The sequence below is a fragment of the Phyllostomus discolor genome, chromosome 15 (genome assembly GCF_004126475.2).
Source record: "Phyllostomus discolor isolate MPI-MPIP mPhyDis1 chromosome 15, mPhyDis1.pri.v3, whole genome shotgun sequence".
NCBI classification, from domain to species: Eukaryota; Metazoa; Chordata; class Mammalia; order Chiroptera; family Phyllostomidae; genus Phyllostomus; species Phyllostomus discolor.
The window spans coordinates 8,724,159-8,739,690 of record NC_040917.2 but is presented as its reverse complement, the minus strand read 5'-3'; the positions used below and the strand labels follow the sequence as shown (position 1 = coordinate 8,739,690).

General features: G+C 59.7%; 1 protein-coding gene across 2 annotated transcripts in view; it reads left to right on the top strand.

The window, feature by feature from the left end:
* The window catches only part of TRIM67 (tripartite motif containing 67), a 37,693-nt gene extending 28,086 nt beyond the window's left edge, over positions 1–9,607 (top strand). For both annotated transcript variants that reach the window (XM_036016142.1, XM_028531329.2), the window contains exons 6-10: positions 1,525–1,670; positions 3,353–3,491; positions 4,912–5,215; positions 7,467–7,629; positions 8,782–9,607. In XM_036016142.1, the coding sequence (XP_035872035.1) occupies positions 1,525–1,670; positions 3,353–3,491; positions 4,912–5,215; positions 7,467–7,629; positions 8,782–8,847 (818 nt within the window). In that variant the 3' untranslated portion in view covers positions 8,848–9,607. The remainder of the gene's footprint in view (positions 1–1,524; positions 1,671–3,352; positions 3,492–4,911; positions 5,216–7,466; positions 7,630–8,781) is intronic.
* Positions 9,608–15,532: the final 5,925 nt, after the last annotated feature.

Here is a 15,532-nt window from a genome sequence, read left to right as displayed (position 1 = left end):
GCTGAGGATTAAGTAAACTTTGCATGACTTGCCCACGTTACAGAATGAGCCAGGCCCAGAAGGCTCTTCTCCAGGCTGCTTCTCCAGAGGCACCCTGGGGGCATTCAGGGGAAGGAATAAAGCTGTTCAGACTTTTTAAGCGGAAATAGCAAAGGACTGAGTGACACACCTACAGAATCCGTGCGCTCAGGAAAATCCTCACCTGCAAAATATGTGGCCATTTGTAAACTAGAGGAAAAAAAAACAGCCTCTCGCACATCTCCACGCTCACCCCCACATGCAGCTTACACCTGAAGGTGGGGTTGGAAACGCCAGGTGTCCCAGTGCCCATGAGGAACCAGAGGAGACTGGCGGGCGGGGGCAGGAAGGAGGGGGTGGCGCTGAAAGTGGGGGTGCTGCAGAAGGAGGCTTGGAGCCTCTCCAGATGCTGCCTGGACGGAGGGGGCAGTGGGGTTCACGGAGGACGCAGGAGAGTGGACAGCAGAGCCGGGGGACCCAGCGAGGGCTCCTGCACGCTGGCTGGCTGAGGGGGAAACCTGGGGGGTGGTGCCCTAATATTTGGCACTGAATGGAAACCTGTCGATTTTACAAAACTGATATTGCCATTTCCCCTTTAGAGAAGGTCGGCGTGAACTACGCTGTGTATTTCGGCGTGTATTTCTGAAATTGGTTGAGCCTGAACACAGCTTCACAACAAAATCATTCTCCCAGTCTCGCCTGAATAGAGTTTACGATACATTTGATTCAAATCCCTGCTTCCACGGGTTCACTGTCCCATGCCCCCAATGATCCCCCCCATCCTGGATCTAGTTCCCTGGGCCTTTAAAATGCTCCCTCTCCTTCTGGGGCGCACACCCATGCCTCCCCCCCTCCACCCCCACCCCCAGCCCATTCCCTGGGCTCTCTCTCTCCAAAGCTCCCAGGGCCCTCTTTTGCTTGAGTAACTTGTTTCCTGAGCCCACACAGCCCAGGTGGCTAACTTCTACTACCTTTGCAACTTTCTAAACGTTCTCTTATAAAAAGAAATACAATAAAAAATAAAATGCTTCCAGCCAAAGGCTTAAATGTGCCTTTGCATTTTGCGGCCCCCACCCCCAGCACCTCCCCAGCCCCAGGTGCAGGCGGCAGGCTGGCCCCAGAGGGCCGCTGGGGGCCATGCTGGGCCCAGAGGCAGGTAGGCAGAGCCTCTGCTGGAATTCTCCTGGCTCCTCACTGTCAGACGGTCGAAACCAGTGAATGTCAGTGGGTGGGTGGTGGCAAGGGACCACCCGCCCTTCCTTACAGGGGTGGAGGCACCTGCTGTGGCCCCTGAGCTTCCTGGACGCCCGGGGGCCAGCCCTCACCCCGCTGCCTTGAGCTGGGACCCCTCGGGTGAGGCTGGGAGTGGCTGCAGGGTGGCCAGGAGGGGGTTCCACCACATTTCCTTCTGGCGGCCCAGCCCTGGGATGGGCAGAGGGCCAGGCACGGGTGTCCCGGTGCCCCAAGGAGGGAGTGCGCTCTAAACCTGGCCGGTCCCTGTCACAGTGCCGCCCGTCCCCCTGCTGCAGCTGGAGAAGTGCTGCACCCGCAACAACAGCGTCACGCTGGCCTGGAGGATGCCGCCCTTCACCCACAGCCCCGTGGACGGCTACATCCTGGAGCTGGACGACGGGGACGGGGGGCAGTTCCGGGTGAGCCCTGCTGCTGCTGCTTCTGGGGGTCCGAACACGCAGGCTGTGTTGTCTCTTGCCGCTCTGATATCCAGGCCAGCCCGAGAGGCTGCCCTCAGCCCTGACACCACCGGAGAGGGTATTGGCCCCAAGGACAGAGGGCTGGGGGTGCTTAGGCCCTGAGGCAGGACTAGGTTTTCTGTGTTCCAAGAAAAGCAAGGAGGCCAGTGGAGGCCGGGCTCACAGGAGAGGATGGGCCTTGTCCACCAAGGGCTAGATCAGGGTGCGCCCAGCAGGTGGAGGTGGCAGCCACAGGGAAAGCCCAAGGTGACTTTTCTGTGAAGACTGACACAGGTCTGAGCTGGTGAGGAGCTCAGAGAAGGTGTGACCTTGCACGGGCCTCCCTCCCCGTGGACACCGTAGTCCGGCCTTGTCTGTTCCCCAACACCCTTCCACGCTCCCCGCACACAGCTCCCTAGTCCCTCAGCGCCCTCCCACCCCTGGCCTGGCCTGGCTCATTCTTCCTCTCGCCTGCATGTAGAAGACACCTGATAGACAACTGCTGGAATCAGGTGATGTGCGGACACACATGGGCCCGGCGATGAAATACCATGGAAACGACGAGGGCTCTGAGTGAGCCAGAAATGTGTCTTCCACTTCCCCGTCTGGTCTCAACCCTGGGAGAGTGCCCCACCCCAACCCACACCCCTAATAGAACTTACCTTGAGATTTGACACAGTGAAGTTCAGGCCGTAACCTGAATTTCAAGTTCAGGTCGGTTCGTTGGTCCAGTTGGTTCGTTGCCGTGAACACCAGGAAACACAAACTCGGGGTCATGTTAGAGCTCCTGCTTTCTGTCCCCAGGACGCTCTGCTCATTAATAACTTGGAAAAACAGCTGAAGAGCAAGCTGCCCAGACAACCGGGCAGGAAAGACGCTTTAGACAGAGCGTGGAGACACGGAGAGGTGTAAGGGGATGTTAGCAGGACAAGGGTAAACGGGAAGTGAACAGGGAACAAAGTGAATCCCTAGGAAAAAATATTTGGGGTCCGGTGCAGAAATAGCTCACCCTCCTGGAGACCAAGAAAAAAGCCACTGGAGGGTGGGGAAGGGTGCACAAGGAGTGGAAGGTGCCAACTCAGGGGTGGGGGAAGGCGGGGAGGCCCCGAGCACCCCTCTCTCCCCAGGAGTGGTTCCAGCCCAAATCAATCGGAATCCACCTGCGCTTGGTCATGCCCTTCCTTTGTCTGCCTCTCTCCGCTGTGTGTGTGACGGCCCTTGTTTCTGAAACGGTGGTCCCTTGGTGTCTGTAGAGGCGTAGCCCCTTTGTCTAACTTCAGCTCCTGTTGGAGACCAGCAGTCTTCCAGTGCCGCGTGCAAGAAGGAAGGGGCGCTTCCGCACCTTCATGGCCCTGGAGGCGCTGGTGTCCGAGGGCTGGCTCTGCCACTGCCGGACACTGTCTGGCTGTGTCCTGCTGACTGCAGACCTGCGGACCCTCCCTGCCTCCCTTGGACCCTGTCACACCTCACAGGCTCACAGGCTGAAGGGCTGGTCAGCCCTTGGCGAGGGTCAGTGCCTAACGTGGACGTGGGCTCCTGCACCAACTTACCCAAGCCTTCCTTATTCCGTAACTCTGATGCGCTCAATGCTGACGTGTCACTAAGGGAAGGCTTCCTAACCAGCAGTCCTGGCTCTCCTTTAGGAGGTGTATGTCGGCAAGGAGACCCTGTGCACCATCGACGGTCTCCATTTCAACAGCACCTACAACGCCAGGGTCAAGGCCTTCAACTCCTCCGGCGTCGGGCCTTATAGTAAAACTGTCGTCTTGCAGACATCCGACGGTGAGCACTGGGGTCTCACTCCTGGGATGGGGGGTGCAGTGAGGGGAGAGACAGACGCAGGCACTATGGGTGGGCTTCCCAGGGAGGAGCCTGCACTTCATCTCTGGGACCAAAAGCAACTGTTAGCTGCTGTGGACGGAGCAGTGACGGAGCAGAGGGAATGAGGTGGCAGTGAGGCCGGCACCTCTGCCCACCCAGTCCCTGCTTGGCTCACCCACTCCTGGCCCTCTCCTCCCTCCTCACAAGCCACGAAGGACAGAGACATGCCTTCATCCCACTGGCTGGGCCTGGCAAAGGGCACTAGTGTTGAGAGGCTCAGAGAGGCTAAAGTCCCACTTCTGAGGGACTCTGAGTGGACAAGACAATCCCAAGGAGGAGTCGGCCACCCTAGCACCAGGGAGGCATGCCAGCTCCCAGATTCGAGCCTTTGTCACAGCAGGAACCTGTCCCCCTGAGCACCCAGTGCAGGAGCTCCGATCTGTGGCTTCCACAGCTCGCTGTGGCCTTCCAGGTTTCAGGCACCTCGACCACACCCACAGTGATGGCTGAGTGCTCAGCGGGAGCCAGGGTGCAAATCAGGCACACGTGCCAAAGAAAGTCTGTCCCACGGAACAAGGCCGTCCTGCCCAGGGTTGAAGATTGTTCAGGACGGTGCCAAGCCTCTGTCGTTGTCCTTATTTATCCCGGCACACCTCGGATTGCCCAGGAAAACCTGACGGGGCCTGGGTGGTCCCTGGCCCCGGAGGAGGAAGGGCAGGGGCAGATGCTGCCGTCAGGAGCACAGCGGGGAGGCTTTTCTGGACACGGTGTGACCTGTGGAGATGTGTTACACAGCACAAGGCTCACTCGGCTCTCTGCCCCTGGGAGCTCCTGGCCTGAAGACGGGCCACGCTCGCCCTGGATGTCGTGGCTGTGATTTTAGAATCACAGAGGATCCCACGACCAGAGGGGGTTGGGGAGCAGGCAGGGCGCCAGCCCGTGGGCTAGGAACTGGGAGAATGGAGCCCTGTGACTTCGGTTACTTCGCTTCCCCCCTCGCGTCTCAAGTCTCCCACCCACGACGAGGTGGGCCAGGAGCGTCTGCTTTCTATTTAACCCCTGACCGCATGCAAAGCTGGCAGAGCGGCGGCAGAAACCAAGGCTCTCTGAAGTGCATTTAGACATGGGGCTTCCGGGCCTGAACGTCTGGGTTTCTTGGCCAGTTGTGTGAGTGGGATTGGGAACGTGGATGAACACAGACTGGGGAGTGGGTATGTGCATGTGCCTGTGTGTGTGCATGGGTGTATCACACTGGGAGGGACACGTGATATGGGGCCAGCGTCCCGATAGATGCAAGCAGGCCTGTGTCTCCGAGCCCAGGTCGGACACTGCTAGCAGATTCCCTTCCCTGACCCGCTCCCCTTGCCTCCTCCCTTTCCAGTGGCCTGGTTCACCTTTGACCCCAACTCTGGGCACCGGGACATCATTTTATCCAATGACAACCAGACAGCCACCTGCAGCAGCTACGACGACCGGGTGGTGCTGGGCACCGCGGCCTTCTCCAAGGGCGTGCACTACTGGGAGCTGCACGTGGACCGGTACGACAACCACCCGGACCCCGCCTTCGGGGTGGCTAGGGCCAGCGTGGTCAAGGACATGATGCTGGGCAAGGACGACAAGGCCTGGGCCATGTACGTGGACAACAACCGCAGCTGGTTCATGCACTGCAACTCCCACACCAACAGGTGCGCGCGGGCCCTCGCCCTGCCCTCCTCACACGTGGGAGTTTGGGAAGGAGGGGTCTGGAGGACCCGCGGCCCTCCTGCCGTTCCCGAGTTCAGGCATCAGGAATGTGGGAGGTGTTTCCAGCCACGCTGGTGTCTCATTTCCAAGTGGCTTCGACTCTGACCAGGCGGAAGTGAGCACAGCCCCAGTGAGTCAGCAGCAAACCGCATATGCTCCCAGGTTCCGTGGGACCCTCAGCTGTGGTTCTCTCTCTGCTTCTGCTCCCCTTTCCTTCACACACCGTCAGCCCGGGCTCGCTCCCTGCACTGTCGGGGTGCTCCCTGCTGACGACTCTGTAAGGGGCTGCCCCGGGAAGACACCTCGATGCCTGGGCGCCCCCGGGGACTGTGAGCACCTTGGCTGAGAAGGCCGTGGGTCTGCACCTCCCATCATAGCTCGGGGTCCTCCTTCTCCTCTCCCCCTCAGGGTTCTGTGTGTAGGAGGTGGGGGCAGGGGGAGTCCTCAAAGCCGGCATTGGCTGAGGACCCAGAAATGGAGAGTTGGGGCCACCTCGAGACCTCCTTGCTGTGGGCTTCCTTCCTGGTCTGCAGGAGGTTGTCTTCACAACCAGGGGAGGGCGGGAGCCTCAAGCAGCAACTCAGTGGACCCTGCACAGGGCACAGTGGGCCCCGGAGGTTCTCTGTGTTCTGAGTCCACCTGCCGCTCCTGCATGTGGGTCGTGGTCTGGGGCAGGGACCCAGAGGACGCCGGAGGGTCTCCAGGGAACCTGGAAGCCCACCAAGGCCCCTTCCACCGGCCCTTCACTGGCAGAGGCCTGGGGGAGGGCGGCTCTGGCCCTCTGCCTCCCGCTCCCTCTCTGGCTAACTGGGCCCAGGCTGTCCCATCCCCTGTTCCTAGACCACGGAGGGCAGGAGTGCAGGCCCGCATCGCTGCAGCGCCAGCTTGGTGGTAGACGCTGCCGGAAGCCCCGGTCTACAGGATCTCGTTAATGCCTTACAAAAGTCCTAGTGTCATCTCCATTTTACAGATGATGAGACCTGGGCTTAAAGGTTAACCAGGGCCCACGCCACTGGGCTAATTAGTGGTGCCACAGAATTCAGTTTGGGATCCTGGCTGGGTTCTAGGGACGGGGTGGGGGTGGGGAGGAGGTGCTGCTGCTGCTGATAGAACAGTCCGTAGTCCAAGACCCGGCGCCGCTCGAGTGGAGCGAAGCAGCAAGCAGGGGCTGCTGGCGCTGACCTTGGACGGCGCTGACCTTGGGCAGAGACTGCACTCCGGTGGGAATCACGTTCCTGAGCCTCAGGCTGGTGGCTACCGCCCCCTGGCCGTCAGTGTCAGAATAGCACCAGAGGCCGGGTTCTCGAGCCCTTTCCCTCACGCTGGACCCTGCCGCCCCCCTTCACGACCCTCCCTGCTCTCTGCCCCGCCTTCAGTCTCCAGCTGATCGCTCATTCCCCATCCAAAAAGGACACAGATGGCTTTCTCATCAGGCTGCTCAGCCTCGGTCAGGGTTCAGCCTCAGCCCCGCAGGGAGGAGGCAAGTGGGCCAAGGCGCCCCTAGAGTGCTGCTCCCCGGATTCCAGGCTTTTCCCGCTCAGTGGTTGTGAATTTCCACCACCACAAAACGTACAAGAGCATCACCAACATTTGTCAAGAGCTTCGCAGTTTATCCCCGGGGCTGCCGGTCTCCTGTGGGGTGTTACTCAGGCAGGAGACTCAAGTCCGCCTTCAGCGCCTGTCCCCTGCCCTGCGCTTCCTCACCAGAGTCCGGGATGCTTGCAGGGGAAGGCGCTGAAGTGGGTGGAGCCCTTCAGATCTGGGCGTGGCCGTCTGCCCCTGCCATCACCTCGGCAAGGGCACCGGCTACTTGTGGGCTAAAGGGGCTGAGTGGGTTCTTTCTTCTGGCAACAAAGGAGCCTTTCCCACCCCACTCCCCACCCACATTTTCACGCGGGGCCTGCTCAGTGGGACCCTAACTCCCTGGTGTCCAGGTCTCAGACACAGTCGGGAAAGAAGGGGCTGCATGCACACCCTGGTCCCTCTGGCTTGAGGAGCCTTACCTGAGGGGAAGGCCTTCCTGTGAGGCCCCTGAACAGGTTGGGTGTGCCTCCCTCGAAGGATCACAAGCCCAAGGACAGCTCCCTGCACCATGGAGGGGCTGTGTGTTTTAGGTGAGGGCGGTCCCTGAGCTCCCCCCTACTTCCCAGGCTAGGAGTGGTGATGGCTCACCCCCGGGCCTCTCTCCCCTAGGACGGAAGGTGGCGTGTGCAAGGGGGCCACTGTGGGCGTGCTGCTGGACCTGAATAAGCACACGCTGACCTTCTTCATCAACGGGCAGCAGCAGGGCCCCACGGCCTTCAGCCACGTGGACGGGGTCTTCATGCCAGCCCTCAGCCTCAACCGCAACGTGCAGGTACCACCCCCTCCCCAGGGCCAGAGCCTGTCTGGCTGCTCCCCCTGCTGCTCCAGGGACCCCCATGGGGTGCTTGGGCAGACAGGGACATGGAGAAGCCCATCACAGCGCCTGCCCAGGTAGAGAGCTTAGCTGGTGGCCCAGCTTGGGCGTTCCCTGGAGACCATCCTCTGTGGCATGATAAATTCTCCCTGTTCCTTTGAAATGGGCAGAGGCGCTAAGGCAGCCATTTGGGGAGAGGCTGGGGAGGGTTGGGGCAGGAGGGTGGACCAGGGAAGATGAAGCATTTCCATTTTCTGGGGAAGCAGCCAGAGCAAAGCCAGTCCATGGCCCCGCCCAGCATGGACCCTGATGGCCAGGCATGTACCAGAGCCTTTGGCAAGAGCAGGGGGTGAGTCATCATGGAGCTGCCCATGGCTTTGCCCCGAGAGCAGAGTTGGGGTCAGTCCTAAGGCGCTGTGAGTCCGGTCCTGTTCCCTCTCAGCCCCCCTATCCTTCTCTGGCCCCCACATGAAGCAGATGGGAAATTTGCCCTTTAGAGCTCAGGACTGGGTGGGCCCTAGAAGTTGCTGATGGCCCAGGAGCTCCCCGTGGAGGGAGAGACGTGAGGGGGAGCTGTCCTGTGTCTACAGCAGAGTCCTCATCCCCCGGGGAGCAGGGCGGATGGGGGCGGCAGCCTCCCTGTGGTACCCATGGCCCTGAATATCGATGGTCTACGCCACCCGCTTCCTGATTGGTTTGTACGTCTGCCCACTTGCAAGAGGGCTTTGGGGCAGCCTGCAAGGTGGGCTGTGGCTCCACAGGGTTGACGGCACAAACGCAGAGGACGAAAGCGGGCCACAGGAAGAAGCGGGAGCAAATGGACGGCTGGCACACCTGCTGTGTCCAAGCGCCATCCCGGCCACGAGGGCAGAGTGGGGCCTGGGGGTGGGGTTCTCATGATGGGGGGTGCAGACCAGCTCCTGGGGGGCACTTGCAGACCTCACAGTAGTGGTTTGAGCGGTGGCATCAACAGCGGACCCACAGCACAGAGCAGCTGCGGCCTGTGGGGACCCAGCAAGCTGCATGTAGCGTGTGGCCGCTGCACTGTCTGGGCTCTCGGGGCTCACGTGGCGGCCTCTCCACCCTCACCCAGCCTGCCTTGGTTTCCAGGTCACCCTGCACACAGGACTGGAAGTGCCAACCAACCTGGGGCGGCCAAAGCTGTCGGGCAACTAGCCCCCAGCTCCAGCCCTGCACGGGCCTCGGGGAGGAGCCCGCCACCCCTCGCTAAATCTCAATTCGACAACCACCCGGGCAGAGGACCACGTCACCGTGTGACCCAGAAGTCACTGAGACACGTTTTCTTTGGGGGGACAGAGGACGGGTCTGCAGGCCAGGCCTGCGGAGGTCACTGTCAGGGGAGAACACGGGCGAGAGTGTCCGTTCCCTTGGTCCCGCCCGGACTTTCCAAATACTCACCAAGAAGGACCTTTCTCAAGGGGGAGAGAGAGTATGTGGGGGGTTGTGGTTTTGGTTTCTGCCATCTGTTTTCGGGGCTGGTCTTTTCGGGGGGAGTGCGAGTGTCTAGCAGGGGGCGCCCCATCCTGAGAGCAGACGGCAGGAGACCCTCTGGAACCCCACGTGCTGAGGGTCCGGCCTTTGCTGGGTGTCACCCCTTCAGAGTGCCAGCGTTCTCATCTCTGCCGGGAAGAGTTCTCTAGCTTCCTGGTCCTGGGGACGTCAGTGTGTTCTACCACTTACTGCCCCAACCCAGGGTCGATGCAAAGGGGCACTAATCATTCAATTGGTCTTTGCCTCTCTCGTGTCCTTAGGTCCTTCATGCATCAATCAATCAATCAATCAATCAGTCTCTCTCTCTCACACACACACATACAATAGTCTACTAAAATTAATTCACTCAGTTCTCAGTTCTTAAATGCAGAAGAAAACACTGAAATTTGAATTTCAATGACTATGCGACAAGTCTCCACTGGGACCTGGCCCCCCCCCCCCCCCCGGGGAGGTCACCTGCAAACCCGTCCGAGCCGCTCTCCTGAGCCAGCCATGCTCAGACTCACAGCATGCGGCATGGGAGACCCAGGGAAGCCTCTGAGGGCAGGCCCGCCTCTGCTTTGAGGTCCCTCTGCCTGTCATCATGAACGCCTCACGAACAGGAAGTGGCTGCCATGGCAGAGTGGTCCTCCGTGACGGGGCAGGCAGGGCCTCTGGAAGGCAGGAAGTGGACAGCAATATCGTGTTCTTCGTCTCCCAGCTTCCCAGCACGAGCCTGGGTGTGCGGAGGCCGCGTGGCTGGGGTGGGGCTCGGGCTGAGCCCGTCCCTCCTCGCTGAGGACACGCCCCTTCTCCCCTGAGACCCACGTGGGTCGAGTCATGTCCATCTCTCGGCACAAGAGCTCGTCCCAGGGGCTGCTCCTGCCTCAGAGCGCCTGCTCCTCCTTCCTCTCCCCCTTCTCCTCGTCACCTGCCGCCTCCATCTCCATCTGGTAGTAAACCTCTCACCTTTCTACAAGAATATATTTTAGCAAGCATTTTATTTTTGAGGTCGAGGAGTCACTTCTCTATTTGCTGGATTGGATTTTTATAAAACTTAGCCCGTAAACCGGCCCTTACTGTGCCCACTTGGTTCTAGCTGCTTGTTGAGACACCGCACTCGCTTTCCGAGTGACCCGGCCCCAGCGGGGCAGGCCCTGCCCTCTGTTCAGCAGATCCGACGATCCTACCTCGAGCCCCCACTACTGGACCTCAAGGCTGCCTTGTCCGGCTGTGTCCACAGGTGTGGCCGGCTGGGCCACCTGCCTGGTGGCTCCAGGAGCTGTCTGGTGCTGTATTTAAGCCTCACCCACCAAGGTCCTGGCAACCAGGGCTGCCCCGGGCCGCCACCGGTCCTCATCTGGGTGGCTGCCTCTCTTCTCTGCTTCCATGTTCCTTAGTTTCACTCCTTTGCCGTAGCTCTGGGTGGAGTCGGCTTGGAGGGTGGGGAAGAGTCCTGAAGATTGGAAGACACAGAAGAGCTATGGCTTCCTGGGGCCAGCGAAGCCATGGGCAGCGGGTCCAGATGCATCGGCCTTAGGAAATGTCTTCTGGGAAAAGACTAGGCCAGTGTGCCAAGAATAAGAGTGCGCCTGGGAAGGCAGGGAGGGCTGCCTGGTGGAGGTGGCTTTTTACAGTGGAATCCAGATGAGAGGCTGGAAAGCTCCCAGAATCATGGAAACAGGTCACTAGGCGGCCCTGGCTCTGCGTCTTTGGAGAGGAGCTGCTCCAGCTAAGCCTGGGCTTGGTGTCACCCGCAGAGAGCCAGCACCTAGGTCCCAGGAAGATGTGGAAAGGGAGAAGGGACATACCCACAACTTCAGGTGGCCTCTATAGGAAGAAAATTACCCAAAATTCAGAGAGAGGCCACCAAAACACCCTGCCGCCACCCCACACCCCACGGGTAGCAGGCGGGAGGTCCTGAAGCAATACGGCTGACACCGGGGACGGCGCCAGGCTGTCCTGCAGCCACCTCTTCCGCCTTCAGCACAAAACGCCTTTCAGGGACAAGAACGGACCTAACAGAGAAGGCAGGTCCCTGCCACACACCGGAGTTTTCGAGGGATCGGCGACACGGAGCAGGAGCTCGGCGGCCCCTCGTGGCCTTCCGTCACCCTCCCAGGAGGCTCTGGGAGTCAAAGGAGAAGCCGCACGGCATGGGCATCTCATTGGCCCGGGCATTCCCTGTTCCTTCACCACGTGGTGACGTTTTTGTACATGAAAATTCTATCAAGAGGATGCTTTTGTTGGGCTGGCTGAGGAATAACTTGGTGTCCATCTACAAAGCAGTTTCAGCGAGAAGGGGATTGAAAGTAACTTACATACAGCTCCCCTGCCTTGTAAGTAACACCTCTGTTTGGCGGTCCCTCTGCTGGTCAGCAAGTTTGGTCAAAGCCTATGCCTTTCCTTTTGGAATTAATCTCTTTCCCAAGTTTCCAAAGGCATCTCATTGCATAACCCCCTAGCTCCTAATTCACAGCAACGCAGGACATCACTCAGCCCCGCCTTTCCCCTTTCTGACCAGGTACTGGTTCCAGCGAGCGTGGACATCAGAAATCCTGGCCCACGGAGGGACTGACCTATAAACTGTACATAGTTCAAGGCTGGATCTTCAGCCCTGTGTGTAGTCCGTAGCTGCGACAGCACCCTCAGGCGCCCCGGAGCGAGCCTGGGCCGCTCTGTGGGGATCACCGAAGGCACAGGCCTGTCCATCCTTGCTCTTGGTGCCCCTGCCTTCGGCTGCCCAGAGCACTGGCAGCAAGGCAGCAAAATGAAGGACCTACGTGTGCACTTTTTGCAGGGCTATTTGCAGTTTAGCCTTAATCCTAATCACAGGTGTAAGGCCTGGGCCTTCGTGACGGTGTGTTTCAGCACAGGTGACAGGTGGCATATAGGTGAAGCTGCTGTGGTCCTGTGGCTGCCTGCTGGCTTTGAGACAGGGCAGGCCAGATCCTTGGGGACCCAACGTGTGGATGCTGAACGGCACTGTTGCAAGGCCCGTGGAGGGTGCCAGGGTTCCTCAGCTTCAGCACTGTGGACATCTGGGGCATGTCCCGGGTAACGCTCTGCTGTGGGGGCTGCCCTGTGCATTGGAGGGTGTCAGCAGCATCTCTGGCCTCCACCTTCTAGGTGCCAGCAGCAACCCCCGGGTTAGTGGTGATAATTAAAAGTGTCTACAGGCACGGCCAGTGTACCCTGGGGGGGGGGACACCCCTGGTTGAGGACCACCGAGTTATGCAAGTGGTTTGTCGCGTGTCAACAGGCAGAGCGATGACGGGTCGGGGGTGTGTGTCTGCGAGGTGTGACATGGGAAACCTGTATCACTGGGCTGCGGGCCCTGGTGTCCGTCCCCGAGACCAGGCTTCTCCGCAGGCCTGCGGCGTCCCGCCAGCTGGGGACGGGTGGGGGAACTGGCGTCGGCAGCGCGCTTTGCGGTCACCGAGATGCCCCCAGCCCCTACCCCCATTCCTGGAAACGAGACTCCTTTGCTGCCCTTGGCCACGTGTGACTGAAATCAACAGAAACTTCCTAATGGGATGGTGGCCTTTGCTTAGAAACGTGCCCAGAGACCCTTAGGGGGTACTCGAGGTCTGCGCTGAGCCTGGGACGTCCCGGGACTCCTCTGAGGGTACACTGAGCCCGTGGCTGCTTGCAGTCATCGCATTCCTGGCTGTAACACAGACAAGAGTAGGTTGGGGCAGGATGTACTGATCAGACGCCAAGTTCAACCCTCAGAAACTCATCTTCTAACCTGGCTTCGGTGCTGGGCCAGGTGTGGGTGGGGGCGGATCTCCTAAATCTTTCTGTGCCTCGGTATCCCCACCTGAAAGTGGGACTAGTCCTACTAACCTACCTCCTCTGACACATGGTGAGGATTCTAGAATAACTCTTAAAAAAAATAAAAGTCTGTCATCTATTAAGTCTAGGCTCACAGCTCACATTCAATGTATCAAGTCCATTGGTGGCTTTCCGGAGTCTTCTCTGACCACAGTGTCTTCCATCCCAGCCTCTTAGGACCGAGTTTCTTACGCAGTTGCCTGGCCGTGCGGGGCGAAGCTGACATGTAACGCAGTCCTGTGACTGCAGACAGCAGCAACCCAAGTGTCCCCGCTCCCACGCGGCCCGTGCAGTCTGCACCAGACGCTGTCAGCCGGCCATGCGTCTGCAGCCTCGCTCTCGGTCCCTGAGGCATCTGCGTGCACAAGTTCCCTTCAAATACGAAGAGACGAACACCCCCCTTTCTGACTCCTCGGTCACCATACTTTCTGGTATTTAAGGGCTCTTCCACCCATCACGTGACCCCTTTGTTGCCAAAGGTCTTGGCAAAGGGAGCGCTTGGAGCCAGGGTCTCAGAGAAGGGGGACATGCGCCCAAGCCACAGGCTAGAGGGCTGGGGGGGCGGGCTCCAAGGCAGCCGGCCTGTGCCCTGCCAGCCCTGGGGCTTCCCTGGCGCTGCCCGTGAAGGTGGGTTCCCGGTTTTCTCCACGAGAGACCCTGACTTCCGTCAGAAGGCGCTGGGAGTTGAGACTGAGGGCCAGGCACTGGTATTCTCCCAAATGGCACTGCTCCCTGAGAGCACTAGTCCCGGGGAGGACCCAGGGGCTCCTGGGCCGGCGAGGTGGGCACTGCCTACCAGGCCGGAGGCTCAGGAAGGCTCCAAAAATCCTAAACGAGCTTCAGGTTTAGAACAGGGACGGCTGGCAGCGTGCCGGCAGGACCCCCCATGCTGCTCCCAAGTCCTGCCTGGGACGGCCTTCCCCACCCCCTGCTGCTGGGGACAGGGCGTCCTTGGCCCCGGGAGCAAGTGCAGGGCGAACAGAGCGGAAAGTGTTAAATGCATGACGCAGAATCGCTGCTTTCGCACTGATCTGTTGTATTAAGCATGAGAGGTGTGTGTTTGACGTTGGCAAAGGAATTTAAAAAGTAACGAAGCGCTTTGTGTCCTTGTTTTGGCTGTCAACAGAACTTCCATTTTCCTGCCTTTCTGCACCCATTTCTCCCTGCCCTCCTCCCCCATCGCATCCACTTCATCACTAGTTGTTGGTGTTTGGTGGCAGCCCTTGGTCCCTTTGGTGTTCGTGTTCCACAGGAAGCACGGAGGGGGCGGGGGGAGTGCTTTTTCTAATTTTTGTATTGGTATCCACAAGCCTTTGTATCTTTTGGATTGCAAACACTGTGTTTTCTGGTCTCTGGGGGTTGGTTGGACTTTGTGTATTGGCTTTTGGAAATCCTGAGTTTCACCACAGTCTCGAGCAGATTTGAAATAAATTCTTTTGACACTGCCAACAACTACGAGATAACGTGTGGTCTGTGACAGCTGGTGGGCGGCGGGTGGGCCCCTTCCCGAACAGGCCCTGGCTGCCACTGCTGCTGCACGGAGCAGAGGGTACTCGAGGGACGGCCACCCTGTCTCTGGTCCAGCGGGCCTGGTGTCAGGCTCCCGGGTCGATGTGGTTGTGCGGTCCCTGCCAGGAAACCTCGAGGGGATTGCATGTGACTTAAAACCGTCAATTACCCACCCCCAACAGCAGGAGTTCTTGGAACTCATTTCTGCTAGAGGTGACATGGCTGGAAATTGGGAGCAGTGAACACACGGTAGAGGTAATTCATGAATAAAAGTGACCCCGGGTTGTAAGTGGAAACAGGTCGGGGCCAACTCCCTAGCGAACCTGGAGCATCAGAGCCCACTGCCCGGTCCCTGTCGTCAAAGCTGCACATCTGACCCGGAGGCCATCCCTGCTGCCTCCCCCAGATCACGATCCTCAGGGTCTGCTGCCTCGCTGGCCCCAACAGCCGGAGTCCGGTCTCACCCTCTGTTTCCTGCAGGTCACCGTTCAGTGGGCGGGGACAGTGGCAGGCTCTGGGGTTAGAGGGCAGGAAGGCTGTTGGCAGGTGCTCTGGGAGCTGACTTGGAGGAAGAGGAGGAGGCGGGGGACCAGGTGGAGGGCAAGAGTGTGGAGGGCGAGGGTGGTGCTGGGTTGTGGGCAGCCAGGCGAAGGCCTCTGGGCTGCGATGTTGCCCCGGCTGGGCGGGGAGGACAGGACTTCTGTGCCCTGGCTCCACTCGCTCACTGACGGGGCCCACGCAGCCCCCAGAGAGCTGACAGCCACGAGCCGTGGTCTGGGCACTGTCAGCAGCTGAGGGAGGAAGTCCTCATTGCCGAAAGGGGGTCTGAGGGGACATCCCAGTGTCCACCACGGTCCTGCCCTGCGCCACGAATCGGCACCTCCCTGGGACTCCGGGAGCAGCTCTTCCAGAACACCAGTGGGGGCAGCTTAGGGGGGACTACCTGGGGGGGAACGCTTAGAGAGGAGCTTAGGGGGACCTCCTCTCCCGTTCACTCAGGCCCTTGGCCCTCACCTAACAAGAC